The 13,048-nt window shown below is 39.1% G+C and overlaps 1 protein-coding gene across 1 annotated transcript in view; it reads right to left on the reverse strand.

Annotated features, from left to right (window-relative positions):
• Positions 1-8,725: 8,725 nt before the first annotated feature.
• The window catches only part of LAPTM4B (lysosomal protein transmembrane 4 beta), a 60,715-nt gene continuing 56,392 nt past the window's right edge, over positions 8,726-13,048 (reverse strand). Inside the window, exon 7 of the mRNA XM_074898666.1 lies at positions 8,726-10,795. Within this exon, the coding sequence (XP_074754767.1) occupies positions 10,721-10,795 (75 nt within the window). The 3' untranslated portion in view covers positions 8,726-10,720. The remainder of the gene's footprint in view (positions 10,796-13,048) is intronic.

A 13,048-nucleotide genomic window follows, 5' to 3' on the forward strand; every position in this document is an offset into this window, starting at 1 on the left:
TTTTAGTTCCAGATGTTTGAGGATTAGGATCTTGGCTGGCTCTGTACTTAATTCTAAGAACCACTTCATATTCTTAAGGCATCTGAAAAAGGCAAATAACTCACTGGTGTGCATGGCCAGACAATATACAGCCTCAGTTCAGCCCTTTCTGCTTTGCTGTCTCTGTACCACTGCAGACTTTAATCTTTCTGGTTGCCATGGATAGCAGCTAAAATCTCCTGCAGTGGCTCAGAGAAATGGGCAAAAGGCAAAAGGTTTGCTGTTGAAGCCCAGATGGTGCAATTAACAAAGTTTTTTCTTCCTGAAATTCTCTTGGAAACTGCATATGATCCTTTAAAATATTGGAAGAAGAAAATTATAACTATTGCAGCTGGTACCTGAAGAGCAAGCATCTGCCTTGTATATAGGTTATAGCCTTTCTTCGTTTTCCTCAGAAGAATTGTGTTGTAACTTATGATTACTGTTCAGACTGGACAATGTTTACTGGTGGAAAAAAAATTGATAGATTATATCATCAGAGGCGAGTCTCAATTAAGTTATATGCTGTTGATAAAATACATACTGAATTCATTTGCGGACAGCACTCACCTAGTTTAAATAGCTGAAAAATTGTCCCGGGATTGCTACTCTGCCAGTTATATTCACAGGCTTTACTTCTGCTGTAACTTTCAATGTCTGGACAGTAAAGTTGCATTTTCAGCATTTCCCTTGGTAATTTGAGCCATGCCGTGCTTAAATTCAACTCTCCTTCAGAATCCAAGATGATGGTTTTTTACTCAGTTCTCGGGACAGATTTGATATCATATACACAAGGAGCTGAACTTAGATCTGAACATGATCCTGAAAGCATGCAAGTTGCTAGTTCTAAATCAGTCCTTGCACAATGAGAAATGTAATGATGTGTTCGAATTTTCACCCATTTCTGGATCTTAAGCGAAATAACAAGGTTCTTCATGAATCTTAGCTAATGTCTGTGTTGTTCTCAAAATAGGCACCCAAATTTCATCTGAACTACAACTTTGGCAGAATTTAGGCAATCTGGCTCTTGACCTAATGGTGTTCATACAGAACTACATAAATCAAAGATGAAAAAAAGAAAACTACATCAACATTTAAATTTTAGTGATTCAGATGCCAAGCAACCAAATGGTAGCCAATCCAGCAAGATCCCTGGGTGCTTTTGTGGCATCGTTTGCAGCAGAAATAAGTGCCTGACTGATCTGTCATTGCTGTGACTCCTGACTTGAGATTTACCCTGATTTCATCTTTAGTGAAATTAATTGATGATACTACTACTTTAAAAAGGAAGCAGAGTGTCTCCTAGCAGGCATCAACAAAAATGCAGTACTTAAACACATACGCTGGTCTGTATTTAAAAAAAAAGTTAATATAAAAAACATTATTAGTGAAACTTGCCTGCCTCTGAACGAGCCAGCCTCTGTTAAAAGGCTACTATGGTAATGTATATTAATTAATACAGAGAACTGTGGCTATTATGAACCAGTTTGGTGTTGATTAAATGTTGTATACTGGAAGCATCTTTTATTTTGGCTATCGTACAGCTACGATGCTGATGCCCAGTTAAGTCCAACTCCAGATAATAGGAGGCACCAAAGCCTGTACTGAACTTAAAGGAGATACTCATGGTCTTCAAGTTAAGCATGTGTTCAGAGGTTTTGGTGGTTTCTTAAAAAGTATTTGACTCTTGAATATTTGGCCATGCAACACTTAGGTTTGTGGCAATGGCCCTGGAAAATCTTGGTGCTTCATGAAGTACATAAGGAAATGTAGGTATTAATCCCCTTTGTTGCCAATCCTGTTCCAACACCTATAAGACAAGAAGTCTGGTCTTTGCTGCCAGGGCTGTGCAGAGGACCTTGGGATCCAAGGGTGACAGGTCTGGCTGGCTCTCTACGAGTCCTTGTGCCGGTCACCCCGTGCTTGCTCTCAGGCACACTTCCAGGGCAGATGCTCCAAGCCTCTGTGCAAACGGCAGTTAGCAACAGCCAAGCCACACCTGCACCTCGGACTGTCCTGCAAGACACTAAGAGCCACTTCTGCATTTTGAGGAGCAGATTTCTGCCAGTTTGTGCTGGGTCTGTTTTAAGAGCATGCAGGGTTACTCAGGTAGCTGAACGGCTTCAGGGAGCTTGTGTGTGGGCACCAGCCTGCTCAGCCCTGTCCAAACTGGTGGTGTGTTAAACGTAATTATCAGGTCTTTCTCCTTACCAGATCCCCCTGGGGCCAAGGCAGGAGGTGAATGCCAAGCTCCACAGGCTGAAGACCTGGTTCACAGTGCACAACTTCAGACACCAAGGGAGCAAGTTAAAGCATTTGTAAGGTTGGGCAACCACTGAACAAGCTGTCTAGACATCAATTTTGGAATTAAGCATCTGTATTCTTTTTGAAGCCTTCTACATACCAAAAGATAAAGAATTTCCCTGATTGAATTAATTCCTGAATTAATTTATGGATTGCCTTACAAAACCAGTCCTTTATTACTCAAAAAATTGCCAAGGAGAAAAAAAATCCTCTACAAAATGTTATGACGAGGCTGGAGATGTAAAACAGCAGAAAACCAGCTTGTTTCTAGTATGATTTTTTTTATCTTCAGGTTTCTACCATTAGGTGCTGTTACAATTCTGTTGGCTGCATTGAAGACATCTTTTATTGAAGTTTTGTTCCCTATGTACTTATACGGTGTCCTTAAGTCACCTCCTAAATCTGAGTTATTAAACACACTGCGTTTCCTGACTTTTTCACTTCATGGCATGTTTTCCAATTCTCTAACGGTTCTTTCAGGTCTTTGCTAACCCACTGCAAGGTTTTTTAAACATTCTGCCTGAATTATTTACAGCTCTAAGGTATTGGCAAAATAGATTTTTTCCCCCTTTTTATTGATGATTTATGTTTTCTTTAAAGTCACAGATGAAGAATTTTAAGCATCATGGAGTCAAAAACTGATCCTTACAGAATTTCTTCTGAAACACACTCACTGAATATTCTTTGCTCACATACAGCTGAGATTTATTGGCTGTTTTGCAATCTATTTCATATGTGCAACACTGTTGCTATATTATTCTAGTTCTCTAAGCAAAATATTGTGTTGTATCATGTAAAGTGCCTAAGAAATGTCCCAGTGTATAATGTTTACACTCTACCCCATATTGATCCATTTCATAGCCCCTTTATAAAATAAAAAAGATAGTTTGACTGTTTCCCCACACAGTCCTGTGTTTTATTATCAGTTTTCTGAGTAATGCACTAAATGACAGAATTATGGAAAAATGTAGGTAGGAAGTGAGCTAAACAAGATCTCCAAGGATGGTGTTCAGCCTTGCTAAGTTACAGCCTTGTATGATGAATCTTCTGTTATACCTGAAGTCTAAAAATTTTAATTCAGGAACTCTCCAAAACATGCTTTTTGAGTACCACCACTAATGGTCGTGGTGGCATTTGCTAATGTTTTGGCTTTGCACCAGATCATTGTACTTTTAAAGACTGAAGAGGAAGAAAACTTTGAAAAAGAAGTTGTAGAGAAAGGACAAAGGATGAAAGGCTTCTTGAAAATACTACTAGATATAGTAGGAGATATTGTAGATATAGATATAGTAATGTTAAAAAAAAAAATCTTCAACCCTCTCTGACCCAAAATATCTGGAAAATCCATCTAAATGTAAGATGGTATTTCACAGGAAAAGGCATCAAAGAAAAATTGCAGTACAAGAAAAAGTATGAGATGCCAAATAAAATCTGCAGTAACCTTGGTACAGTTTGTTGCTGAGTTAAACCTGGTTAGGTAGTAAAAGGACACTACTAATACTGCCACTGAATCCAACCCAAAGGGAAAAGTTACACTTGCAATAAGACGAATAAACTCCTCTTGCTTCAAAAGCAAAGAAGAATCAGTTATCTACTTTGTTATCTGTGATAAACATAGTGCAGGAGTGCTAGTCAGAAACAAAAAAAATGTCCAGAAAAGACCTCACGTGTTGGGTGTATGCAGACACCACAAACATGGCCAGGGATCACATCTCAAAACTTCCACAGCTTGTGACTCTATCTGGTCTCATAACCCCCCAGGCAAAACCACACTTTCTCAAACACTGACTTCCCTCCTTTTCTCAGACACCCTTTTTTCTAGCTCATCCTCAGGCTGCTCGTGTAAAATGAACTGGTCCCAGTTCAGCTGGGACTCTGCTGCCCGTGCAGCCTCTCATACAGGGGCCACACCTAAGGCAGCTCTAGAGGTTAAATGTGGCCCACATCTAAATGTTGCTGCTGCACAGCCACACAGCGGCAATTATGAAAACATATGTTATGTTGCTCAGTGCTAATAGGAATACAATGGTTACAGTTCAGTTTTTCTGAGCTTCACTTTTTCGCAGTGGGTCTACTATTCTAGATCCCTGGAGCATTTACAGTGTCTTTTCAGCATAACGATACTTTGCCTTTATGGTACTTTATTTTTTCGAACTACTGAGTCAGGACTTTTTATCCAGGCTGAAAAATGGAATTGCAAAGAGAGGATAAAGCAGCCAAAAGATAACAATGTATTATGTTGTGCTTTGGGCTTTTTTTTATGCTAATTTACAAGATTAAAAAACACACAAAAAATATACCTTTGAAAGAGAAACCAGCCAGTTCCTAAGATGAAAATGTGGCCACAGATACCTTTAATAAATATCTGTATTTAAAAGGAAAACCTTTGCATTACAAAAGAAGAAAAATTCAATATTTTTCAAGAAAAATACCCCCAAAACTACCGTATTAACTAGTCTAGTTCATTAAAAGCATTTTGAACTTCCTTAGTTGCTTTTTCTTTATGAAAAGCAAAGAAGCAGGATCACACACTAGCAGGAAATTTAGGCTGACCTGTGCAACTGATAATTTCATCCGCAGCTCTAATGCAGTGAGGGAAATGAAACCCATTCAAATTTTCTAAAGATTTGACGAGGAGAAGACTTTATGAACTCACAAAAGATAAATATTTGTAACTAATTGCCAGCTCTTGCCTTGTTCCTTTATTTTCATTGCCCTTGCTGCCCTCAGGTGGGTGCATCTGATATTGCCAAGAATGACTGCATTCATATAAATTAGTACCAATCTCCCGGAGTGTCCCACCAATTTATTGTTTGTTCATACAGATTTTATACAGGTGTATTTGTGACGCACAAAATATAATTATAAAAGCAATTGTCTGTCCAGCCACCTTTTCTCCATAAGAGACGGGATGCCTGTTTGTACTTGCCTCTGGCCCAGAGAGGAGTCCGAAAGATCTGCTATCTGCAAAGTAGAACATATCTATCTTAGTAGGACAGTATCTGTATTTTTAAGAACACTTTTCCCATCCTGACACTGAATGTTCTCAGAGGAATTGTTGCTAAAAGTCTACCAACGTTGGACTTCTGTCTCTAACTGCATCCTTGCCTCTGCTGTCATGAAGGCACCTGAAATGCGGCACTTCGGAAAGGGAAAGTTTCAAAATTACATGTGATCGACTCCCCAGAGTTCTAATGATGAAGTAGAAGGAATCTCAAAAAAAATCTCTAAACACCTCCAAAGCCCAGAAGTATTTGGATACTTAGGCAAAGTTTATACGAAAACAGAAACCTGTTTGAGTTATTAGCAGGATTAGGAATTGTAATGGAGGCCAGGTTCTGGGTTAAAAAGCTGTGTGTGGCTCATCCCTGCTATTGCTGTTTATGTTGACCTCAGAGCAAACAGAAGTCCTCTGAAATGGCTGCAGAGACTCCGCTGTGCTACAACTCCCTCTCTCAGAGTAGCTTCACAGCCCTTCTGTCTCTGCTGGCTAGCAAGCTTCTCCTGTAAGCCAAGTAGCCAGCTCTGCTGCATCTTCTTGCTGTTTATTCAGACTCCCAAGTGACCTTATGTCCTCCGCTCAGACTAATTAGTTAAGTCCAGTTCTGGCTACAAAGGACAAACCTTCCATGACTTTCTGAAAACCCTCCTGTTTGAAACGTTTGAATAATCTGAGAGAAAAAAAAAAAAATACTGCATTAAATTTCACATAAATTCGTCATTAAACTACTGTTTTAGCTCATTGTCTAGGTTATAGTTGTAGAATTGCCTTTTTGCTTTGAAATAACTTTATATCTGCTGGGTGACAATGAGGTTTGTAGTCCTGTTGCTTCAGTATCCTCTATTGCTGGAGGTAGACACAGGCTGCAGGCAGAAGGTCACAGATTTGGTTTCCACACCCTGCTGAGCTATTCAGTTAAAAAAATGGCCACGTTGCAGAACCATTTTGGGTCAAATCCATGGGTGTGGAAACATCACTTAAAAATACCAGAGTCCTTCTCTGAAAGCACTCTAATCCTGATTTATCAGAGCCAAGCCTCCTTTTAGATATCTATGGCTGCTGTTTGAGGTTTCTCAGAGCTGTGAACTGAGATAGTGCTGAAACATCTCTGTAGCCACAGGCACTGAAATTTTGCAAGAATTTTTTTTTTTTTTTTTTTTTTTTTTTGTGGTACCTGACTGCAATTTCTGCAGCTAATAGAGACATGTAAATTGGAATGATATCACTTAGCTCCAGAGAAGCAGCCTCTAAGGAGAGCAGCCACTAAGGAGGGAGCTTCTAAGGAGGGTAGCCTCTAAGGAGAGAACCTCTAAGGGGAGCAACCTCTAAGGATATAACTTAGCTCCAGAGAAGCAGCTTGAAGTCTTCTGTCAAACTAGACAGTTTGGCAGGAATTTAACCAATACTCCTTCAGATTTAGAAAATAAATCTTATAACAAGTAAGACCAAGCTATCATCCACTCCAGTGATAAAAGTCTGAAACAGAGCTGACATAACAGCTAATGTAACAGGTTACAGGAACAATTGTATTTCGTCCTGACCATAGCACAGAAGAAAGAGAGCACATAAGCCAACCATGTTTGTAGCACTGAACCCCATCAATGCAATGACATCTGTCTCTCTGTGCTGTTTAAAGGATGTACATGAACATTGCCCTCTTGTGCTCTGTCCCTGTTGCTGCTCTTCTCTCATTCTGTCCTTACCGGTAGCCAAGTATTGCATCCTGCATATGCCAAACATCAGTGTGCATACTTGGTATTTGCAAAAATTTGTTAAAACTGTCCATGGTGTCCCTAGTTGCTATACTTGGGCCAACAGGGTAGTGGTGAGGAATGCCCTATTTTGAAAGCACAGAATTTGGAATTAGTTTCAGACTAATTATCATTCCCTCTGCTTCCTTGCCAAACTTCTCTCTGGCCATAAATCAATCTGATATGGCCTTTGGTAACATATCATGTCTGGATTGTTTTTACCACAGAGGTTTTCCCAAAGAAGCACAGACAGGCTAACACCTAAAATAATGGTCATTAATAGTTGTTTTAGAAAATGTTATGTACTTACAGGCACAAGTGCCATACTGTTGGGTCACCACTACGAATTCCTCTTTGTTTTCTTTAATATGATGCATGGATGAGTGTACAATGAAGGGAAACTGCATTGTTCTGTCAGGAATAAGAGCATCAGACACAGATGAGAGAAATGGGATTTGTACCTTAGCATGTGTGGGCTTTGTGAAGCCTGCAATGCCTTATAACAGATATTTTAAAAAACTAGAAGATTTCAGCAAAAGATGTACTTATATTTCTGGTACTATTAAGGTTTACATTCTTATTTGCTGGTTTTGGCCCCAGGTTTCTCATGTTCCATGTCAACATACCTTAAAAATATTCTTTCCACTCAAGTTACTAGAAATTATCAATAATAAACTGCTGTATTAGAGTTAGATAAGAAAACAGGAGAGAATTTGAGTAAGCATATGTTCCTAGTATCTGGGAGAAAGGAAAAAATGCAAGGAAGAGTGAAAAAAGCACTGTTAGGAGCAAGCAGCTCCCAAAGCACAGGAATTTAAGAAGCCAGGCTTTTAATGGGTTTCTGTGTCACAGATGACTGACTATTAAAAATGGATTGCAGAAAAGCTGTGGTGTGAATTCCCCAGGATTAGATGTGGAAATGGAGAATGAATTCAACAACCGAGGATAAAAACCCTTCAGCTTGAGTTCGTGTCTCTTCATGTAACCCAGAGAATCTCATTTTAATTTGGGAGCAGGGAAATTCATCTCCCATGTGGATTCTCTGATACGTCACCAGAGATGAACTTATATTACATTGTCTGCTCCCTCCTACCCAGCTGTCTATCTACAGTATGAGCAGGAATGTCATGGGTTTGATACCATAACTTCCCTGCCCTCTTTAACTCAAATTGGACAAAATCCAAAAGGTATTAGAAGTACTGGCAGGACACATGTACTTGTACTTATGCACGTATGGTGTGTGTGTGAAGAAGCCTTCATTCTTTAGTTAGACAAGCTAAAGTTTACAGAAATTTCATGTGAATTATCCCTATAATGATGTGGAGAAAAAGAAGCCCCAGCTTTCAGTGTAGCTCAGTTTAGCCCTGTTCTGTGTCACACACTTCAACAGACCTGTAAAACTGCCTGCAGTTCTGGACAACTAAATAAAAGCTTGAATTATCTCTTGTATTTATTGTACAATAAATTATAGAACTTACTGGTCTATTCTTCATTTATACAATATGGAGGGGAAGCTGGAGAATGGACTGGTGAGTTGACTGAACAACTGTTGTTCAGGTCATTTACAGAGAAAATCCTGCCATCTCAGATTAATTGGATAGGAATTTGTGTATGTTTGTGTTTGGAAGACAAGCAAAAATTATCTCCATAGTCTTGAGGAAACACCCTTTTATTGTAGAGAAGTTTGTATACACAGATGCAATGTATTTACAACCAGCTTTTGTCAAACAGATGACTCTTTAAAATCCTTCACAGATCTGTTGAGAATGAAAGAAAATGAAGCTCAGAAGCCCAGTCAGCCAGCCCAACCCCCAAATTCAGATTGATTCCCAAAGATAACTGTAATGAGATAATAATACATGGAGTTATTCTGAAGGAAGCAATAGGACTGTGACAGAAATCAATGAATGGACTTCAGGATTGGTTCAGTCAAAAAGCATTGCTCAGTTTGATCTCAGAGTAGATGAACCCTGAAGTAAAAATCCAACAAGCAGATGGGGACCTTCCTTTTCCCAGGGGGGTGGAAGAGACAGGCAGAAAGAGTCTGGCCCTTCCTTCCCTGGCCTTTGCAAGGACAGGTCCCAGTGGCAACCTCTGTGAAAAGAAGTTGTTGGTCCTGTGTTCCCCTGGAAAGCTCTTTTCCAGAAAAAGGCAGGAAAAGTTCCACTCTTCTTCAGTCTGTAGAATGGAGTCAATGCACTGAGGGTGAGAATGGGTGTCCTCCTTAGGAAAGGTGTAGACTCACATGCCAGCCCAGTCACAGGAGAGACAGCACCTTGATTTCTTCTGGTGCCCCTCCAAATTGTGGCTCAGCTCTGCACTGCCCTTTACCTGGGGTGGTGTGCAATCTCATCAGTCTAGCTTCAGCCTCTTCAATCACCCCAAATGCAGAGGAAACAACACAGGGGGAAACGATGAGAGGTAGAGACACACATTGTATTCCCTTTTCCTGTTCCTTTTCAATTAAAAGTAGAACTTTAATCAACAACAAAAAGTTACATGTGCAGGAGGCACTTCTCTGGGGAAGAAATAAATACCTCACACAAGCATTCATGGATGGATGAGTCTCATGAGAAAGATTCTCAGCACAACCAGTTCAGTCATAAGAGGAATCTAAAATCCCCACATTGATGTATATGAGAACCACACAAAACGTATCTGCTAACGCTCGAGGAAGTTACATGCATAAATTTCCCATAGGTCGGGAACATATATCTTAGAATCTGCATAATTTAGTTCACACTCAGCAGAACATTGCGATATTTACAGGCACATGCCAGTGCGAAAACATTTGCATATTGAGTGCGAAAAGATGCATCTTTGTCACCTAACCATGGGACTTTGAAAGCAGGGATTCTGTGACCTCAGAATACTATTGGTGAAGTTGATGGGGAGGAAAAAGGTGCATAGGCAGGAGAAGAAAATTACCAGAAGTTGGTAAGAACTCTTTTTTTTGAGCATTAGAATGGTTGCAGGCTGGGACAAAGTGAGTCCGTGTAGACCACAGGTTCTGGCTTGTTACACATCAGAGTTTGTCTACTCTCATTTCCTATACTTATTTTTCCAAATTAAATTTGTTTCCCATTAGCCAGGTTGATGAGAATAGTGCGTAAGACTCATTCTTCTTGCAATCATCATCCTTCATAGCATAATAACTTAATAAATTCTCACAGAACAGGAATGAAGTGGAATGTCACTTTTTTGACTTGGTCTGTATTCTGAAGGTGACAGTGGGCATCTGAGAAACACATTTGTAATGCTTTGGAAGTTTTTCAAACAAAAAAAAAAAAAAAAAAAAAAGAAAAGGAAGTTACACTCTGAACCTGATTGAAAATGCAAAGTTCTACGTTCTCTAGCACTGCATGTCAGATATGGTGGACAAAGCTATTCAGTGACTACCATAACCTTAAGCACTACCCAGAACTGTTCTGAAACTAGTTCACTGGTTTCTGAATCACTACTGTAGTTGCAGCAAATTATTAAAACTATCTACAGAATTTTAATCATACAATTCAGGTTTCAATATGTCAGCAAAACAGCAATGTATAACCCATAGAGTTTATATCCTGGAAGTGAAATTATCAAACTATTGCTTCAATGTCTGAAAAGTAAAGCTATCCTCCCTAGGTACACAGTATTCTCTCGCTTATGCTGACACATAAGGTGGTGGTGGGTCTTTAGCAGTGCCATTCACAGGATCATCATATGGTGGCAACAGGACCTGCAGAAAAGGAAAAAAAGGTTATATTTTTTAAAAATAAGCCAGCTGATAAAATTTACAGGCAAGAAAACCCTTAAGACCTTGTCTTGAAAAATAACAAAAATTAGTAAATTAGTAAGCAGGAGCAGAATAGTTGGAAAATGAAACAGTATTAGCTTGAAGTTCCTCCTTTACAATTTGAGTGTCTGTTTTCATTACAAAAGGAAAATATGATTTTTTCTCATTTGTTATTGGCTCCAGTGACAACTTGAATTCAGCTAAAGATCATTCATTGCTGGTACCTGAATTTGTTCAATCTTATAGTGACAGTAGCTGCTTATTCAGCAGCTTCCCTCTGTCAAGAGTGCTTAAACCATGTCTCCTGGAGGAGTGCTCAAACTACTAAACCAGAGTGAGAAAAGTCCCCAAAACCTCTCTTTCTGAGGTCTCCCTGGAATAGCTAGTAATTATTTTGGGGTGGGGAGAAAGAAAGTAAATGGAGAACAAATACCCAATGTCTAAATAAATCTCCAGTTTTGTACTTCTGGGGCACTCAGCCATGAGAAGGAAGACCTACATTCCCATAAGCCCTTCAGTGAATACTTAAACATCTGCTCGAAATTAGGACAGCTTTAATCATATATCATACCCATACATAGGAGTCTAGGCAGCTTCCTAGGATATGGGAGGTGCAATTTCAGGACACACAGGACACAGGAGGGATTTGAACCAAGATTTCTACTTCTTTAGGCAAGCATGCTAGCTATCATGCAATTTTTAATGGCACCAGCACTGACATGAATTAGCTTGCATGTGAAAAGATAAAGGAGCACTTCGTCTGTGAGTCTCATGAGGGACTGAGGATAAAGTAGATGTCTGAATGAAGAATGAGTGTACATTCCCTAAAATATCTCAGTATCGTTTAAGAATATTAGTTGTAGTACACTGGCAGAGATACTTTATGCAGCTGAAGATCAATTATTCATGATGGAATTTCCAGATTTATCAGGTTCGCTTCTTGGCCATTAAATAGCACATAAAGCTGTCTATAATACATAGGGAATATCCTGAACTCAATAAAGTCAATGGAAGTTTTGCCATGAGAAGATTTCACCAGTTTTTAGAGAAGTTTATAACCTGCCTTCTGCAAAGAAACATCTGTAATCATCCCTTTTGGACCTCATTCACAACACAACAAAATCAGTGGGAATGTTTGTATAGATTTAAATAGACTTTTTTAGTCAGGCTTTTGTGGGATGATTCCAAGGGTGATTCACATTATACTTATGTGAATTCACAGACATGCGTTGATGACCATGTCTTCAAGTACATCTGTGCACATGTTTGTTGGATTACAGATCTAACTTGGCATCTTCAGCCCCTAATCAAAAAAGTTTAATTATTTAGAAAAGGAAATGGTCAGAGCCATCATTCTTTATTAATACCATATATTTGAGCTTGTAAATGCAATATACTACACACACATCCGCTACATAATCTAAAAAGCCTGTATTGAAAAGCATTTAATAATTTATGTCAATTTTAAAGAGTGCAAACAGCTTATGGCAGACTACTTATCTAGTGAAATTAGGACAACATATAGAACTTCAAATAAATATTGTGATAAAAGTAGTATTTTGCAATGTAACTTCAGTAAATCACACCGCTAAAGCATGTAAACTATGAAAAACACTATGATTGTGATCCTCTCCCTAGTGCTGATCATTTGTTTAATAACAGGCATTTCTAGTAAAATGTTTGCATTACTAAAAAAGGCACTAGTTTCTCAAATGTACTGAAACACATTCAGTAGTTGATTATGAAGCAATATAATTGGTAATTAAATCTGATCTACAGATGACTCTGAAAATTAATCAAGTTCACTTTGTGAAGATTTAGCCATCTTATTGCACTCTTGTAATGCTAAGCCCCAAACTGTGGTCCATTCCTTTCAGGTTCGGACTCCACTTCATCAGGCATGACTAGAAATGACAGCGGACACAATCCACAAAGCTGTCCATCTTCCAGGTCTACGACCTGATTAATAAAGGACAATACCTCTTCCTCTGCTCTGATCCTCTTTTAGATCAATGTGTCCTAAGACTACTGTAGTTACATCAATATTATTACCTCAGCAATGATATTATTGTAATTTGTAGTAGGTCCCCTGGGGGATTTACTGATCTGAGTGAGCTTCTTCATTGCCTTCACTCCTGTATGACACAGAATCTGTCTGGTAGGAGAACAGCCTCCTGGTGAGGCTTTTACCTCTTG

This window comes from Athene noctua, chromosome 2 (genome assembly GCF_965140245.1).
Source record: "Athene noctua chromosome 2, bAthNoc1.hap1.1, whole genome shotgun sequence".
Taxonomy (NCBI): domain Eukaryota; kingdom Metazoa; phylum Chordata; class Aves; order Strigiformes; family Strigidae; genus Athene; species Athene noctua.